Source organism: Hirundo rustica, chromosome 5, assembly GCF_015227805.2.
Source record: "Hirundo rustica isolate bHirRus1 chromosome 5, bHirRus1.pri.v3, whole genome shotgun sequence".
Classification (NCBI taxonomy): domain Eukaryota; kingdom Metazoa; phylum Chordata; class Aves; order Passeriformes; family Hirundinidae; genus Hirundo; species Hirundo rustica.
The window spans coordinates 43,267,658-43,287,047 of NC_053454.1; the positions used below are offsets into that span (position 1 = coordinate 43,267,658).

The 19,390-nt window shown below is 36.7% G+C and overlaps 1 protein-coding gene across 5 annotated transcripts in view; it reads left to right on the forward strand.

The window, feature by feature from the left end:
* Positions 1-218: 218 nt before the first annotated feature.
* Positions 219-19,390, forward strand: part of RXFP1 (relaxin family peptide receptor 1) — a 47,256-nt gene continuing 28,084 nt past the window's right edge. For 2 of the 5 annotated variants that reach the window (XM_040064653.2, XM_058420679.1), the window contains exons 1-2: positions 298-438; positions 16,004-16,159. In XM_040064653.2, coding sequence (XP_039920587.1) covers positions 390-438; positions 16,004-16,159 — 205 coding nt within the window. In that variant the 5' untranslated portion in view covers positions 298-389. Of the gene's footprint in view, positions 439-9,456; positions 9,543-16,003; positions 16,160-19,390 lie in introns of all 5 variants that reach the window. The other 3 variants (XM_040064654.1, XM_040064651.1, XM_040064652.2) reach the window with 3 other exon arrangements.

Consider the following 19,390-nt stretch of genomic DNA (forward strand, 5'->3'; position numbering starts at 1 on the left):
AAAAAAAAGAGAAGGAAAAACGATTGGACTATTGATGACAGTTCTTGGGACCTGGCTGTGTTTCGTGCAGCTGCAGCAGCAGCTTTTCTCGGGGCAGAGCCGTGTCCATGCACACAGCCCAGCCTTTGCCTGCCACGGAGCAGATCCCAGGCTGTGAGGCAGAGCCTGAGACACTGTGATCCTGGAAACTTTCATGTGTGCCAGAGAGGGGGGAGAGAGGGAGACCTAGAGCAAAGGCGAGTAGGGAGGAAGGCAGGCAGAGAAGGGAGCTTGCTTCACGCTCTGCTGAAGGCTCCCAGAGGCAGACTGTACGTGCAGCACTCTGGCTGATGTGCAATTCAAAGGACAACATTCATTGACTTTATTCATTGAATCGCTGAAGGACAGATATGACACCCAACTGCTGCTTCTGTATGTTCTTGCTTATTGGTACCAAGGGTAAGTGTCTCTGGCTTCCTTTCTTGTTTTGAGCATTGCAAAGCAGATAGCTGATAAACTCCAGGAGCGGATTTCTTTTAAAAACCACGATACCTCAGTGTTATTTTACATTTCTTAATATCAATTATTTTTTTAATAGAATCAAAGTGTAATGCAGTCTCTCAAGGTTACTAGCTACGTGTCAGGATCAGATATTTTTGCACTTAATGCCTTGAGAGTTACTAGTAATAGTTATGAGCTGAAATTTAAAAACAAGAAACAGCTTAAATACTTGCTGTAAATATTTATTGAAGGTGCCTACAGAACTGACTTAACTCAGATGCCATGAAATCCTCATTTTAGACTCAGTTCAGTAGTTTGAAGTGATACTGTGCAAGTGCTACTAGTAGCTCTCAAAGGGCAGAATGTGTTCAAGTGATAGGAATTTTTAGCTTGATAGGCAGTATAACATACAAGAGGGAGACTGAATTCAATTTTAGTTTTCTTTCAGATACAAATCACTTCAGTGTGGTGGGAGTTACACCGGACATACTGCTTACTTTAGTAATGTTTTCTTCATTTCACTTGAGTACCCTGTTTGTAAGTGTTCTTATCACTTGGTAAAGGTGTCCCTGTGAAGCTGCTGATGCTGATCTGTATGTTGAATGCTCCTAATGATTTCCATTTTCTTAGTAGTAATAATTATAAATTGCTTTCTATTGCACAACGTCAATACTAAAATAGTGTTTTGTTAATTGGGTAGATGAAAATTGCTACTCTTTATGTTATGAACAGTTTTGTTAAAATAATAGGAGCAAAATGTTGGATTCTGTCATCTTCCTCTGTATTGTGCAACAGCTTGTTCTCTTTCCTGCTTTTAAATGAAATCATTTTGGATTCATGAGTTCATAGGATGCTGCTTAAGGTAAGATTTGTCCCCCACTAGGAGTTTGGGAAATGGAGCTCCAAACACAGCTATTTTTCGAGTTGCAAAATTCAGTGAAATGAGTGGAAAAACTCTAAGCAGTTCCTGTATGTTTTAGAGGAATACATAATTGCAAACTGCATGCATAAAAAACCCAGTGGTATTAGTGTATTTGGAATTAAGAAAGCAACAATAATGACATAGTATCAAACCTGTGAGCAAGGTCTGGTTCCATAGGCACCTGCATTTTCTGTGAGCTATAATTGAATTTTTAAAGTAGTACCTCCAGTTATGCAGAATAAAAGCTAAGTGTTTTCAACAAATTAAGCCTCTCACATTACTGTTTTCTATGCCAAAATATTAAAATATAGAAACATTAATAAAAGATGTGCAAATTGTTGCTATAATTTCTGCTGTTAAATTCATCTCTGCTATGGAGTTTATAAAACATATTTGAATATACTAAAGCATACTGCAAAATAGGATAGCAGATGAGGACTGTGAATGACTAGAGGCCTACTAGTTATGATGGCCATTACCTTTTTAGATATATACATCATATATAGTGATGAGTATAGGAAAACAATGTGGCTCATCTAGATTTGTTAAAGTGAGAAGCAGTGAATTCATAGATTAAAGCACATTCGTGCCTGAAGTCTCTGGCACCTGTTAGAGCTCTGTGTTGCACCAAAATTAGCTCCTGTTCAGTGTCAAGTCTCCTCACCTGGCTCAGTGCACAGTCAACAGCTTCACAGCCTTTCAGAGTTTTAGCCAGCAATGCAAACTATAACCCCACCTACAAGCTGGCTGATTTCAGCTGCTCAATAGACTTCAGCTCTGCTCAAGCCTTTAGGTTAGCTGATATTAAACATTCCTGGAGGAAGTATAGCTTTCCTTAGAAATTTATATTTTTTTTTTTTTTGTGGACTGCTGCGAGTTCAGCTGCATTTTGTTGTGGAAGTTTTTATGTTTGGGAGTTTTTTTGTGTACTGGTTTGTTTTTTTTTTAATTTCTACAAGGTTAATTATCCTTCTAATTTTTTTAAAAGTAGAATAAGGGATAGATATTGTACAAAAGCTACTCATTTGATTTACCCAGATCCATTCAATCTGTGTCTCTTTAGTTTTCCGTTCAACAGCTAAAGTTCAATCAGTTTTTTTTACTGTCTTCCTCGAGAGTCTTCATTAAATCTTTTTTTTTTAGATATGAAAAAACATTTCCCTCCAAAATCTAAATAATCAAACTAATTCAAGCAACTGAGCTTTGTATGTACTGGCAACCACCTGACTGTCTTATCAAGTGGAATACACTATCCCAGGCAGAAGTTTCTCTGAAAAGAAAGCAGCATCTGTATCATGATTTTTGTCAGCACAAAAGCAGTGATTATAACATGGAGATAAGTAAATTCAGATTCCAGTTGTGGAACTGGCAGCACAGGAGGTGTAGCCAGGATGAACTTCTGCCTGGGTGGATCACCCCCCTTGCAAAGCCAGCAGGTCACTTCAGGTGTGTGTGGCTGGCACTGCGCTGGCTGCTGCTGCATCTTTTCTCTTAGCAAAATAATCAGCTGTAATTGCTGCAACCACTGTAGTGCAGGGTTGTGCCTTTAGCATCCCTTTGATTGGGTTTCTCGGGACAAAAGCTATTTTATCCTCCTGGACCTTGGCTAAGTGACAGGATCTCAAACAATTCATTTATCAATCATTAAGCAAAACAGAAGAAGGTTAGTATTGAAAAGTTTTCAAAGTGAGTTCCAAAAGGGATTTGGCAGGCTCATTGTGAAAAACAATTACAACTCTTACAATTTTAACCCTTTATGCTCTGTGCCTCTGCCTGATGTTTCCAATCCTATTTCTGCTGGTACCTGGAGTTCCTTCAGCCTCCTCTTTCTGTTCTCCCATCATGTTTTTTTCCTTCCTTTACCCTCACATTAAAATGCCAAGGACAACTCTCTTTAAACCATCTGAATCTCATTACTTGTTCTGGTACTTCATGCAGGTGACAGCTGTTCTCAAGGCCAAGATCTTTTATACCAAATGCTTTCTGTCAGACGTGGGAAAGGGAAAGAGACAATCCTGAATCCTTCGGAAAATTGCAAGTTTATGATTGTGCTCCTGTTTACATAGTTTGTAAAATATTTTAAGATTCCTTCCAGATTTGTAAATAGGAAAGTGAAATTAACTCAGCCTTTGCACAAGCTCAAATAATCATTGTGTAATAATAATATTTGGCTATTTCTTTCATTTAATTTGGGCATTCATCTGTCTGGCTTTCCTGTAGTTGGAAGAACAATGTGAATCTTGTGTGAACATTTATATGCATGACATGAAAATCACTATTTTTACAGAAAACCAGGCTAGATTTCCTGAGGAAAATTTGCTCTAATATCAGTTAGAGGGTAGTGGAAAATCTGCACTATGACAAACTGAAGGAACCATTTGCTTTGAAATTTTATGTGGTCCTTGAGCAAGAAGACAAGCAAAACTTTACCATTTTTTTTTTCTGAATATGAGGAATTGGTATTTTGCCTACATTGGTCAATTTGGATAATCTTGTTTTAAGCAAAACATTTTCTTAAACAGTTCTTTTGAAGTATCCCTCTACCATATCGCTGTGCTTGAGAGACAATCCTCTGACGGGTCATCCCACTAGAGCTGATGAGGCTGCTCAAGCCTGGTTGCAGAAAAGTAAAAATAACCTTTTCTAGTAGATGTTATTTGTTGCTAGAGACCAATGTGACACTGAGAGGACGAGGATCTGTCACCTGTCATCTCAGCATGCATTTTTAGTTGAGTGCCATGACTTGGAAGCCATCAAATCAGACTTTGAAATGGCTGGTGCAAGGCTGGGAGGTACAGGGAGCTGAGAGGATCAGGAAGTCATAGTTTCTGTGTCTGAAAGACAGAGGAGGTGAAAAAGTATTGGAAAGGACTGAAAAAGGACAAAGAAAGCAGAGACTAAATGGACAGGTAGATGGGCCAATGGAACAGAGAGCTGAGGGAAAAGATTAATGCTGCTTAGGGAAAATGGAAATCAGGAGGACTATCAGTCTGGGAGAGTAGAGACTGAGGAAAGGGATGTGAGAGAGGGAGCCAGCGGGGAAAGGTAAATTAGTTAGAAGGGAAGGACAGTAAGTTCTGAGAGAGGGCAGTGAGCATCTGAAGTCAGAGGATGGTGAGATCAGAACAAGGCTTCTGTACAGAGAGAAGGGGATGAGATGATGGGAAGCAGGTAGTGATCAGACAAGAAAGGATAGGAGTGAAGAAGGTGGGGTGAGGAAAAGATGAGCATGAGCAGAAAAAGGAGCTGTGCTTGGTAGGGTGAGCACTGTGTTACAAAGCCAGAATGAAGCCCAAGATTGCCCTGTGACTTACTGACTTCTTTCAAAATGTCTCCTCCTGAGTAACATCTCTGCTCAAAGGCTGGTGATCAGCGCTGTCAGATTGCTCTACCCTCTTGAAAAATAAAGCTCTGGAGAACTAAAGGATCTGAACTAGTGATGCAGCATGGTGTCCTATTATAAAATGCTGGAGGGAAACTGATTCCTCTTCTAATAGTTAATGTCACCTATATCAGAGAAAGTTATTAATTTTGTTAACTTAATGCTTAGGAATTTAGGTGAAGGACACAATCTTAATTTGTGCTATGTAGTCATACTGAATTTTCTTCTTGTTATATCTCCACAAAAACACGTGCTTTTTGTCCTGCATTAAAAGGATGAATCAAAAATTACGGTGAATTATGCTGCCTGAATGACCCCTTCTTCATTTACTGTGGAAGATTAAGGTAAAAAGTGGATGAAGCTGGGGATCACAAAATGAAGGCCATTGCATGAAGGCAACTGAATTCTGCTGTGGAAAACATTTCTCTTCCCGTTTTTTTTGCTCTTAAAGCCTTATACTCATGCTGAGGGATCTGTGCCTGTGAGATCGCTTAGCAGTGTTTAACCAGAGAGGATGTTAAATCACCCAGTCCCTTATAGCACAGCTCGTTGTGTTCCACACAGCTGTTCTGTATCGATGTGGCTTTATTTGGTCAAAATGTTTTGTCTGGTCAAGCAATTGTTTCCTCTAGAGAAGAGCAAGTGTCGGATGCGGCACTAGGAGTGGGAGAGACTGTACAGTCACTGCGGCTCAAAGATACGCACAAGTCGGTCAAAGCGGGTGAACGTTACCTCTTTCTCCTCTGTTCTGCCGAAGAAATAACTGGCTTGACCTGGGAGAAGAAACATTTCCCGTCGCAGAACTGATTGTCAATATTATGCTCAATGTAGGGAAAACGGCATAGTGCTTGGAAGGGTGGAAGTGGTAGTTTTAAATTGGAAATATATCTTTGCCCGGGGTTTTTATTCAGTTTCCATTAAAAAAAAAAAAATAGGTAGGAATAGGTCAGCTCTTCTTTGGAATAAGGCAGGAGTGGCATCCCTTTATGAAACTGTCCACATCATAGTTAAAGCCAAAATGTGTGTGTATGGGGAAGAAAATGACTAAATTAATGTACTTAAAAGCCACATGATTGAATGACTTGATTAGTTGGGAGTACTCAATGGCAATAGAGTTGACAAAGATAATCTGTATTTTTAGAAGTTTCATTCAAGAAGGCCCATCTACTATAAAAATACGCTCCTTGACCTCATTTCCTGGACTCCAATTCCCTGTTAAAACATGTGAATCCTCTGTTATATAATCTTATAGACATATCTATATAGAAATTATAGACACTGGTTTTCAGAAACTAATTCTTTTCTAGTAATCAAGTAAAACTGTAAACTGTAATGCATTTATAAATCTTGCTTTTTCTTCATGGATTCTCAACACCATGCAGAAAGAGTACAGCCATTTTCTACTTTTCCAAAAATATATTAGAAACAGGTATTGAACAGGTTTTTCTACACCCCTAAGACTTAGACATCACATGAGGTCTTTCTTTTTCTTAATATGGCTTAGCAAAAGTAAAACAGCTTGTACATCTTTTGGTCCTATCACTTTTTGATTAAATTTTCACTTTTTCTTTTTAAATCTTTCATTTATATACTCACTGCTTTCACATCATCATTTAACTAGATTGGTTCCACAGAGCAGGCTCTCACTGCTGGCAATGAGAAAACAGTGTCAGGAACAGACAGTCGCCATCCTCTTTTAGGTTAGATGGAGGGGCATGAACGGAGGAGAAGGAGGAACTACAGACTATGTGGAAGTTAAATCCACAGCAATCCGTGCAAGAATATTGCTTAGCCAAAGTGCAGCCAAAATGGAGTCGCACTTCTGAATGCTGTTTCTTGTTATAGTTTCTAATCTGGATATCCAAATTTCCGAATGTGTGCATTTATTAATGTGACATTTCTTTATGTGCATTAATAAATGCATAAAATTTACAAGCTGTAATTTAAAGATCTATTGCTCTTAATCTGCATGCACGTTTTGATACAACCTGCAAAAGCAGAAATAAGTCAGATGTCTCTGGTCATGGGATCCAAACAGCTGGACTACCTGATCTCAGAGGTTTTTTGCAACCTAAATTATACCCCAGTTTTGTGGTTTGACCATTATCCACTTCAAGAAAGTCAGAAATCCTATTAATGAGATAATTTCTGTTTTATGTACTTAACTGGAGTGTCACAACTTTTAGTGGTGAGTTATGTGTACTCACAGTAGAATACAACAGAGATGAGAAAACTTGTAATTTTTAAATCAAACCAAAGATTAATTAGTCAGAATCCAATAATAATGCTTTTCTTTAAGCACATTCTGCAAATTGATTTTTTGCAAAATAGTTCTGTGAGCTCTTAGAAAACAGATTTGCTAAAATACTTTCAAATTATTTTACTTCAAAACAAAACAACACAGGGTTCCATATTTTATAATACTTCAGGAGGGTGGAATCTCATAGGGCACAGGGCACAACCACCTCCCAAATCTGAACTTGCAGTTCCATATTAAATTTAAATTCTTAATAGTTATAAATGGTTCTTAGTAATAAAAATATGTGAATAAATAAAATATATCAGATAATCCTGTCTCTGGCTCACCAAAAAATAATATATTTTCATTGTTACAAGATTTATCTTGAGTGTACTTCAGAGCTTCACTTCAAATTATGCTGGCTTAGTTCCATTGTAAGAATTATTATTGCAATCCTTTTAGTCTTTACTAAAAACACAATGGAGGGAGAAAAAATAAAAAGAGGAAAAAAAAAAAAAACAGATTATGGTTCATATTTCAAATACAGTGTTAGGGCTCCCAATACACTTTTTCCTCTGTCTGGAGTCCTAGAAAAAGCATAACTAAGATTATTTTTTAGAGACTTACTTGAGATTGTGCTACTTGGAAGAAGAGGAAAAATAGTGGGATCTGAAATTGTGGCTGATGTGCAGCTTGTTTAGCTCTAGTGACTGTAGAAAATAAGAGGCTAGAGAGCAGAAGAGGATGGAGGAAGAGATAATAGAATCTCCCACAGCTGCCCTTCAGGTTCTTTTCCTCAGACTGGGAGACTTCCTTGGGCTGGCTGTTCTCAAACCTGTTTTTCTATCATCAGCATTGCAGGCTGCTCATTCTGCCATGTTGTTGGGGTTTTGTTGGGTTTGTTTCCCCACCACAAGAACATTCCAAAGTTGGAATAAATGGCATAACTTTGCTATAACTTCTGTTTTGAGGTGGGAGTGAGAATGTAGATACTCAGCCGGAAAAAAATGGAAGACAGACTTGCCCATTTTGACAGAAGAAACATTGGGCAATGGGTTATAATCTTTTAGGTTGTTTCTACCTTGAGGACATGTTAATGTTACCCAAATAATTCTTTGCTGTTCTGCTTTTTTGCAAATAATATGTTCTCAGAATATCCTACAATCTGAATATCAGGAAGTAATTTCCATGTTCATTGCCTTTCTAATTTAATTCCTCTTTCTCATTGCAGCATTCTCTTAAGGCTCTCCTACAAGTGTTTTCTGTCTCATCTGCTGGATTTCTTTTTTACTTCTATGTATGAATGCACATGTACACAAACTTCCTCCTGTATATGATATTGTGTCATGAAGTCACTTAAATCTGCCTTTTGTTTATGGAAACTTAAGAGAAATATTACAAATGTCTGTTGTTTGTTAATTTAAATAATTTAGTTTTCACTAGTCAGTGTTTCACTTTTGCTTACTTTATGCATGGCTGACTGGATTAACTTGCTGAAAGCAGCATGCCTGAAATGAACTTCTTTACAGTAATGTCTAACTACTATTATGTATTGAAATTCAGAATGCTGGTCAACTAGATGAAGTGGATGATTGTTGCTTGAGGGACACTAATCTATTGATAAACATCTGTCCTTAATCTTTTTGGATAAAGTAAATTTTCAATTATTGAATTGCTCTGATTAAAAAAAAAAAAAAACCTTTACCTTGCTATTGAGTATAAGACATAAAAATAAATGTAATATACCTGGAAAATACTGCAATATAAGTAACCTTTTATACTAGGATGACAAAACTTCAGAAATTCCAGGTATGAAGGTTCAAATATATATATTTTATTATTATTATTTTATTATTATTATTACATGTGTTTAAATCATTAGCTCATAAATGCTGTGTTTCAAATGAAGGGGGGGAAACTTTACTTGCAACAAATTTCTTTTCTCTTTGGGGCTCAGAGAACCAGGTCAACTCAGTAGTGGTTGTGAGAGAGAATCAACTACTGGGAGAGGAGTTTCTTTTATTTTGATGGCTAACCATTCCCTTTCCAGGCCTTCCAGATTGGATGGTACTGACTAGCACAGGGTATTTAACACATTTGGATTGGTGCCTTCATTTCTATTCAATACCTAACACCACTTGAACAAAACCCTAATGTTTCATACGGCCAGCTTTCTTCTTGATATTGCTCTGCTGTGAAAAGGAAATAAGTGAAGTTGAGGAGTTACACTGATGCAAAAAATGCAAAGGCAAAGGAAAGCTTACCTTGATGAATTTTTCTATTGGAAATCCTGTCAGAATATGGAGCTAGAGCATATTTCTAAACAGAAATAATAGCTATCATTTAAATTCTGTTTGTTTGGGGAGAGGAAGAAAAGGGGAGGTGAAGCAATAGAAATGTTTGGCTCTGTTTGTTAATTTGTGTATTTCTTAGACATTGTGCTGAACCCTTATTCTCTGGGAATGCCCTACAGAATTTGATTCAGATGGAATTTATTCTTCATATTGGGGACTTTTGAGGTACTATCTCTTTCAGTTCTTTTATTCTAAATTCTGTGCAAGCAGAACAAAATGACAAATTAATAAAAGGTATAAAAACCAAATCCTCTGGCAAGGTGCCATGTCACCAGTCTGAGTTGTTTTACGGGCAGTTTCTGGTCCTGGAGTGGATCTATCTGTCACTTAGACAACACGGATCTTCCAACCCTATAATTGGATTAATTAGACTGAATTATCTGTGGCTTGATTGATAACTAGTGACATTGTTGTGAGATTTGAGGTGATATTTTCAAAAAGAGAGTACAAATTTTCTGCTTTGGAAAATGCTTCTGAAATTAAGGCATTGAAATAAAATGAAACCCACAGCAAGATATAAAGGTAGTTTATGAAATTAAAATCTGAGATAATTACTAGATTGGTGTGCAACAGTCATAATATATGCACCATTTTTACTAAAATCCATTGCACTATATTGTGTTTAATGAAAACAAACATAGACTTAGGTGTGTAGTTAAGTATTACATATTTCTAGAGTGATATCTAATATAGTTTGCTAAAGATAAATGCAATGCAATAAAACTGAAAGTGTATTTCTAGTTTCAAAAGTAACAGCTAAATACAAAAAATTGCTACTGTTTTAGAAATTAATCAGTCATTCTGAATAAATGACACTTTCACCCAATCAAACCTAAAATTAAAAACACAAAGCATATGCAATACATACATTTAGAAAATGTTATAGATTTCAGGGCTGGACAACTACCAGAACAGAGGAGCAAATTACAGAAAAGGCAGTATGGTGATAAGAGTTTAACTACACCTCTGTGAGTACACTGTACAGAAATTTACATGCTTTAAAGCCACAGACACTTTGCCTCAAGGATTAATGCCAAAGAATCTATTGCCACTAGACCAAGGTCTATTTTGGTAAACAAATTTTCCAAGGTGTTACTCCCATTGTGTGAACATTAACCTTAAAGTTACACATTAGCACTAAAGTACAAATGTATAAACTCTGTTTTGTTCTCATATGAAACTGGAATCTATTTTCAATATGCTATTTATGGACAGTTTAAAGTTTAGATTTATTGATGTTTAATAATATGAGATTCCTGGTACATTTTCCTAGATATCACTAGGAAGCTTCTCCTAAAAGAAAATTTTAGAAGAGTCTTCATTAAATTACATGGGGAAAAAACGGATTCTCACTGATAAATTTATAAAAATTTAAATTAAATTATGTAGAAGTTAACTCTTTGTTTCTATCCTGAAATGCAATGGGCTAACTTCATCCTTGTCTCAGTTATATATTGTTCAAAAATCCCTTGTTTAGTGGGAAAATTCTGAATGAAACCACGAAAATTAATCTAAGAATGAGCTTCATCTCTTAATTCACTACTACGTGTTGTTTTAATGGTCAAATTCAGACAACAAATTATTCTTTAAAAGCATCTTTTTAAGTTATATCTTCTATTTTTCTGTTATTGGTGATGCAAATGCATCTGATCAAAGTTGGTCGGTCACTAGTCACTTCTATTCTTTGTTAATAATAAACATCTTGTAAGTTAAAATAATTAATAGTTGTAAACTTTTATAACCTTGTTCTGATGATTCATCTTTACAAATGATGGTGATAGGCCTTAGAGACCTCTTCTATGTTATGCTAAAGGTTTTTCAAAGCTGTTTCACGTGCCTTTAACATACATTTCAGCAGAAGGGGATATTTTTTAATCAACTGTCAGCTTGAAGTAGTCAAGCTAGCACAAAAATTACAGATGAAATCAATTTTAACTTCTATACTTTCTGAGTTGATTCTGTTTTATTCTAACAAAACATTCTGTATCAAAGCAAGAATATTTTAAGTCTTCTGTTTCTGTAGCCCATCTCCCACTGTGTCTAGAAGTACAGCAACTAAAAAAAGTTATGTGAGATTGCAAATGTGCTACCAGTTTTGCATGAGTCTCTCTGAAGAACTTGGGCTTTTGTAGGTAAAATAATTTTCCATCAGAAAAATACCGGGTGGATTCTCTAGTACCAAGATCATTCCTTGGTTCTTGGCATCTAAGAAGCCTTTTTAAAAAGCAATTGAATTTCCTCAACCATTTTGAAGTGCTAACTCACTTAAAGTGAGTTACTTTACTCCTTAAAGTGAGGAAAACCAAGTTGCTTATTTGACTGATGGAATTCTTTCATCATTTTGGATTCATGACACTGGATTTCATGTTATTCAAATTCTTGGAAACACAAAAATATTTTCCTGAAATTATGATATGTCTTTATTTGAACCTGTATGCAACACGGTTGAGACTGGTGTGACTAGTAGGTACCAAGCAATGAGTAATGCCTTTGGTTAGTTTCAGTGCTCATGACTCAGTCCCATCAGCCCAGAACTGTTCCCTTTACAGGGTCATATTTGCTTGTTTTACGGAACCTACAAGTAACCGTGTTAAGTCTATGTTCTTGTAGTGCACATGTGCCTTATTTGGTTTCTCAAACAGCACTTGTGACCCAATCACTGTATTTTAAAGAATGCACAAAACTAGAGAGCCTAATGAATCAATTTAGTTGGAAGCCAAGCCATGTTGTCCTGGGAACATCTTGTTCTTGGCTTTCCCAAATGCGTTCCTTCTTTCAATTTCATTTTATGACTGCTTAAAGAGGAGCTGTCATGTTCTTTCCCTAGTGATTCTGCATCCATGCAACAGAGGAAAAAGCTTTACTATCTATACTAGATGACAGCCCAACTCATGCTTATTCCTTTAGCAAAGGAAAGCAGAGTTAACTTATATTTAAAGACAAGCAGGGAAAGCTATCCACTTTCTTCACTGCAGGCATCTTATAGCAATAAGCATCTCAGAGCAGCCAGTCTGGACAAGCTTAAAAGGTGCACAACAGGAATTCTTGTTTTCTTTTTGAAATTTTGAGATGAATTTGGGAGATTGCAGGGGATCCTAAATACATGATAGTCAGAAATATTTAATTTTCAGTATCATGAACACGTTGCTAAGTAGAACATTTTTCTGTATTGAGACAACAAAAGAGGTTTGTTTGTGGTTATGCTGTTTTTACTGATACCAGTACAAACCTATTCCTTTTTTCTTTGTTCTTGAAAAATTGCAAATATTTTAATATTTATGCTGAGCATTATGAAAAAGAAATTTTCTGGTACAGAATAGCTGAAATGCATGCAATTACCTCTATGTCACAGGAAGGCAGAGATTTTTTTTCTCTACGAGGTATACAGAGAAGTGGCTCTTTACTTGGTATCTATAAAAGCAAACCTGATAAACAAGTCTGTCACAGTTTATCACTTTTCATCTTCTTTCAGCTGCTAAAAAAATAAGTACAAACAAGATGCAAGAAAAGTGGTTCAATTTGTTCATAGTGGAAAATCAATCAAATGTAGAAAAGCCAACAATTTTAATACCACATCACAAAGATAGAGTGATTGATCATTATCTTGGCATGGTGAACTCCAGTGTCAGTAAAGTCTGTATTTGCAAAACAATAACCATATTTTTTAATTGCCATTGTTGCAGTGCTCTTTTTTCCATTTTTATCACATAAAAGACTAAAATTTAATTTCCTCAATGCAAAAGATAATTGTCTGAATATTGCCTAGAATTTTACAAGAGTTTTTACCTTCTTATCTCCTGTCTACCTTTGTCAGCTTTACCAAATATTTCCTGAGAGAGTTGAGGGCTTTTCCATACATAAATCTCCTGCAATCAGCGGAGTCCAAACTTCTGTCTTTTTTTGCATAAACAAAATGATGTTAACAAGTCAGTGGACAAAGACCAGTGCTTTCACTGATTTTATAACTAGGATGAAGTTGTTGAGTTTTGAAGCTGTGTTATCTCCTTTCCCAGGCAGATATTTACATGCCAGGGTAATCCAACATAGCACAAAATGACTAATGGAGAGATTCAGAATAGATATCATCAAGGCTATAAATGTACAGAGAATTCAAAACATTGAACATCATGAGGGACTTATTTTTTGAGGCAAAGTACAGATTTCTAAAATGCAAGAGAAATTCATTAATTAGTTCAGGGATTAATAGTATTTGAATAATTAATAACTTTTTTTTGGAAAATGCTGTGAAATTCGATTGAATGGTACTGCAAGAAGATAAAGGCTTTCCTCTGAAATTTAAACTGCATGGAGAGCAGCCTCTCTAAGCACAAGGCTCAGATCAGTCTAAATATGTCTCTAGTGTGTAGGATAAAAAGCTTGACAATATGTGAGAGTTTTTTTGATGGTCTGCTTGGGATGTTTTCATTTATGGTGGTTTTTTTCCATACTGGTGTCTCTTACCAGATGGTTTGGTAGGTACTCAGATGGAAGCAGGTAACTGAACTTAAGGGAGCCTCAGTTGCCTGCTCAGCTGTTTGCTAAGAAAGAGACTTAAGACACTAAGTACTACACATACAATGTTTGCCTAACAGTATGCTTACATAAGCTTTTGTTGCTACACCTTTTTGGGTGGAACAAGTTAATTGTAATGTTCTGAATACAAGCACAGATCAGCAGAGAAATTTATGAACAATATGCAAGTGTGAATTCACCCTGTGATTAGGATATAACTTTATTTTTGGTACCTATACATAAAAGTCTTGAGGAACTAATGCTCTTTGAGGAATTGCATAGGTTATGTAGCTGTGGATAAAAGCAAATCAATTTTTCAAAATCATTCAGTGGTGGTTAACTGGAATATATGACTTTCTATGCAGGATGCTTCTGACAGCAAGGATTATTCTGTACATAAAGAGGATATTTATCTCAGTTTTCTGCAGCTACAGCTCTAACATTGCAATTTTTTAGAGCTGTAAACATTGTCAAGGGCTTAACTGGAAGAAAGTTTTTCAGTGAGAGATTTTTTAATGAATCTGAAGTACTTAATTGAATTTCAGGTGATTTCTCTTAGTCCAAGAGAAAAATGAGTGCAAAAAAAAAAAATCAGGTGTTATCCAAGAACATTCCTTGTTAATCTGAGAAAGTTGTGTGAAAGATTTATACTTTGTCTTTGAAAATAGCCTGTAAAAATAGTTGTGTGTTTCAGAATTAGCAGTTTACTATCTGAACAAACATCATATTACAGTTAATAAAGTTTGTAGAGAGTATTTGAAGTGTTCTAAAACAGCTATGAAATCTAAAATAGAATTTCTATTTGATTTTGGGGGAGTTTTGTAACAGTATGCATTAAGTCAAATGGTATCTCTAATAAGAACGTGATACTCCTTTTTGAAAATGCTTGAAAATTAAATTAGCAGACCCTTGCAGAAAGGTAGATTTAGGAAAGTTTTGGAAGTGCAGAACACTGGATAGCCTTCTGTCCTGATGATGCTTTTATCCGTTTCCAACATATAGCGGACTGAACAAATTTAATTCTAGAGTAATTTTAAACCCTCTCCAAAGTATTCTCTTGGGAAGAAGTTGATCTCGTATGACAAGAAATCTGACTTGGCACCCCACAATCTATTACAGAAGCAGTAGATCAGACATGCTTTCTTGGAAAAAAAAATAGTGATGGCAGAATTTGTCCCTCAGGTGCACTGGTGGGAATGGGAAGGCATCATGCATGGCATGATGCATCAGGCGCAAGCGGGTAATTGCAGCTGCTGCAGCAGAGAGAACTGGAGGGCAGGCAGAGCACTCCAGCTGCCCTGGCTGTCCCTCCTCAGCATCCCTCTGCCTTTCCCCTCAGCACCGCTTGAATGAAGTTCTGTGTTCTCTGAAGGTCCTTCCTACAAAGCATGGGCTCAGCAGAACAGCACCTTATCTAAACTTCACACTGATATATTCTGACCAATATCTCCACAGTTTTTGGATAAGACTGACAACTCTTCTGAAGGATTCATAATTGACCCCTTCACGATGTCTTACTCAGTTTTCAGAAAAATTCTGTCACAGATTTGATCTTCATTACCTTTGATCCTTGATCCATTTACAGCAAGAAATTTCTTTAAAATTAGAATATAATCAAACATATATAGATTTGACTTTATATAAAGGGACTTATCTATCCGGGTCTAAAATTTCAGCACAAATTAATGTCATAGAGTTGTTTGGGTTGGAAAGGACCCTAGAGATCATCTAGCTCCAACCATTCTTCCATGGGCAAGAATACCTATAGCTCATCTGGTATATTGTTATCATAAATAACAAAACAATCTTTAAATAGTGGCCTTGGGTAATTTGTCTTGTATAATTAACATTTTGATCTTATTCTGAGGATGCATAGAGAGGAGTTACCTGTTTGCATTATATCAGAGGAAATTTTAATTAGCTAACAATATAAAATATTTTTGCCAAATTTAACGAGTGCTTCATCTACTTTCTGTAATTTCATGTCTAAGGAATTAATAGATTTTTGTTGCTTGATATTCACATTCAAATGTAAATGAGTACTTACAAAGGCATAATATCAATTACCTTTAAACACATCATAAAATAAACATATTTTTTCTGTTCCTATTTAGTCATCTGTGACTCTTTGGAAGATCATGTTTCTGGAGATGGCACTAGGTGCCCCCTGGGCTACTTTCCATGTGGCAATATCACAAAGTGTTTGCCCCAACAGCTGCACTGTAATGGTGAGGATGACTGCGGGAATCGGGCTGACGAAGACAACTGCGGTACGTGGCTGTGATTTTTCTTTGTGCCTAGCACCTGTAGTCACCAAAACCCAGGCAGCGCTCACACCAGACAGGAGGCTGTGGAGTGTCAGGAATAGGAAAGTCAAATGTTTTGCAGAGGGTGCAGCAGGTCTGCTTTAGCTGATAAAGCCACCCAGCAAACCATTTGCAAGAGAAAGAAGAATGGGCCACATTTTTCTTTGTATATGGTGTCAGTTATCAGTATCCAATATTTTCCCTGCTTTGAACTACTTTGTACATGTCATTTTGATGTCTACAAATGGATGTATGTGATCTATCAAAGACTGTTACTGAGGAGAGGTAAGTGTGCTCTGACAGAGTTTATGAAAAGCTTAATGTGACTTAATGCAGGAAACATAATTTAGAAGAATTTTCAAGTTTTTTCAGAAATTATATGTGCCCTAATTTGGGAGAAATGTGCGTCTCTGTGTGTACTGTGCAAGCTGTGCTACTGGCGGGCTTTGGTGGTTGAAGGTGTAAAAATCCCAGGGCACACACATAGTCAGGTCACTTATGTGTGCTGTTTTGATCCTTGTCAGCCCTAGCCTCTCTGGATGGCACCTGTGATCTTGACTTGGCTTGTAGGCTTTGGCTTTACTTCTGCTGCAAGCCAGGTAGGGCCAGGGCTTTGCATTGGCACTGACCTGTCCATGCTGCTCATTTGTGAGCATGGCCCTGGCACAGCTTTTGTCTATGCTGAGTAGCATCTCTCATGCAGTGTTTGGACACAGCTCAGAGATAGTCTGGGATAGTCTGGAAAGGAACCCCTATATTCTGTGAGGAGAGGTCTTCACCATTTGGTTGTGAGCTAAGACCACGGGGAGTGAAAATTGACACTAACACACTTTATATATTGTTATTCTCACCTTACTTACAGCCTAGATATTTTCAGAGGTGCTCTCCAGAGCTGCTGATCTGTGGCAGATGAGGGAAGTAAGCTTCCTATTCCTTAGTAGTTTTCCTGTAGCTGTGGAGGATAGCCAGGTGCATCGTGTCCTTCCTTACACGCTGCCTCCAGCTCCCCAGAGCCAAGCAGCTGAACTGTTTGTCTCTCCCAGACAGGCACATCACCATCAGATCTGAGTGGGAAGGTTTAAAATATTAGGTGAAAATTCCGAGCTATGTATACTGAAAGAAATTTTCTGAAAGGAATTTCAAACAAAATATGGTAAAGATATTTATCACCAGGACTTTCACCAAAGTCAACGAGATCTTGAAAGTAGTTGTTCTTGTTGCATGTGAAGCTGATTTGTGTACCCACGCAAAGTATCTTACTCTTACGCCTGTGCAATTTCAGTGTCTTACTCCATATGAAAGTGATTTTAAATTCTAATCCCATGTAATGGACCTGCACCATTTTGTAGTTTTATACCATTTTCTGGTGCTATAAACCTACTTTCTCTCGTAAATAATCAAAATCCTGAACAAAAAGAGCTTGCTCTATTTTTCTGTAGTCATCTTGACCTACAGTAGTAGAAATTGCCAATTATGATGCCCTTTCATGTTTAGAAGTCCAAGGACAATGAACAGTTGCTTTATCCATATTTAATTTCTGTATAATATGACAAAGTCCATCATACAAGGACTTGCTGAAAGACACAGCTTAATATGTGGCTAATTAGGATATACACAGTTTGTAATGGGAGGTACAAGACCGTATAGGATCATAGAATTGTTTAGGCAGGAAAAGAAATTTAAGATCATTAAGACCATTAATCAGAGAGCTCTTTGCATCTCATCACTGACACAAAACAGAGGTATTCTTGGATTGTGAATAACAAATTTCAAAAATTCAATTAGAAGTAACATGGGTTGTCAGTGAGCAGGGAGAGCTGCAAGAAGTGATTTAATACTGAACCCTGGAGCAATGAATAACAAAGTCCTTAGTAATGCCTTAGTGTTCTATAGAAATGAACAAGCAAGAAAATTCAGCTGTGATATTGAAACCTCTTCTGTATATAGTAATTCAAGAATGAGTTAACCTTGATTTTTGAAAACCTAAATTACAAAAGATGAAGAGTCATTGTATTCATACTGGGAAAAACTATGCTACTGGTGTTTTGCTCATATCTTTACTCCCTCTTCTGATTTATAAATTCATTAATGTAATATTCAGCAGTAATGTTTTCTCAGAAATTGGTGTTACATTCACTTCCTTGTCTGAGTGTATGCAATGTCCTGGTGAGATTTTCTGCAATGACTCTACATTTGGGGGGGATCTTTGTGGGGTAAATCTGTTTTATGATTATTCATCTTACTTAAAATACAAGAAAAGAGGCCTCAGTGGTTAGCTCCTGAGACAGAAAAACCACCTGTCTTTTTTTTTTTTTCCCCCTGCCATTCGCAGGATCACTTCAGTATGCCTGCTGCATGCCGGAAGTTATATCTGGCTCCTTCTCCCCTTCTTTCTTTTTTTTGTTTTTGAATTTACAATGACTTTTCACTTTTCAGTTGAAGTCATTGCTCTTGGTTACAGAAAAGAAATTAAAAATTAAATTATTCCAGTGTAGTAATTGTTTCATGCAGTGCCATTGGAAATCTTAATCTTATCCACAAGGTATTCTAATTAAATACCTCAGCTTTTCAATTCCTGGACACTTTTACATCAATTTGAGGAACTTTGAGGTGACCAGTCTACAGGATTCAATCCAACAAATGTGGGAAGGAAAAAAAAATCCATGTAGACACTCAAAGGAGTCTAGAAACATCCTTTTTTTTTTTTTTTTTTTTTTTTTTTTAATGCATGTATTTCAAATAAAGCTAGCCAAACCAATTGTTTCACATCTAATTTCTTCAGTAATGATAAAGCACTATCTCAAGCCTACAGTAAAACCAGTTGTATAGTGTGGAAACGCAAAGCAAAATATGTCATTAGATGTTTCACTCCAACTATCATGTAGTGCTTCCTTTCTTCTTTTAATGAACAAATTTGTCTCAATTGCCACTCCTTTTCTATGAAGAAGTTATAGTTGTAATCTTTGTAAGATTGTATCTGTAAGAAATGATTGTTGTAAGAAATTGTTGTTGCAGTCTCTGAGATTATTTGCAGTACTTAATCCTGTTTCAGGCACTCTGTGCCTGGTAACAGCAAAACATGATAATGAATATTTCAAACTAAACCAAATCCTCACTGAGCGATGTTTTCACCTGTGCTGTAATCACTGCTCATATCTAGCCCAGGCGCACGGAGATTGGCTTCGTGGTGCCCTC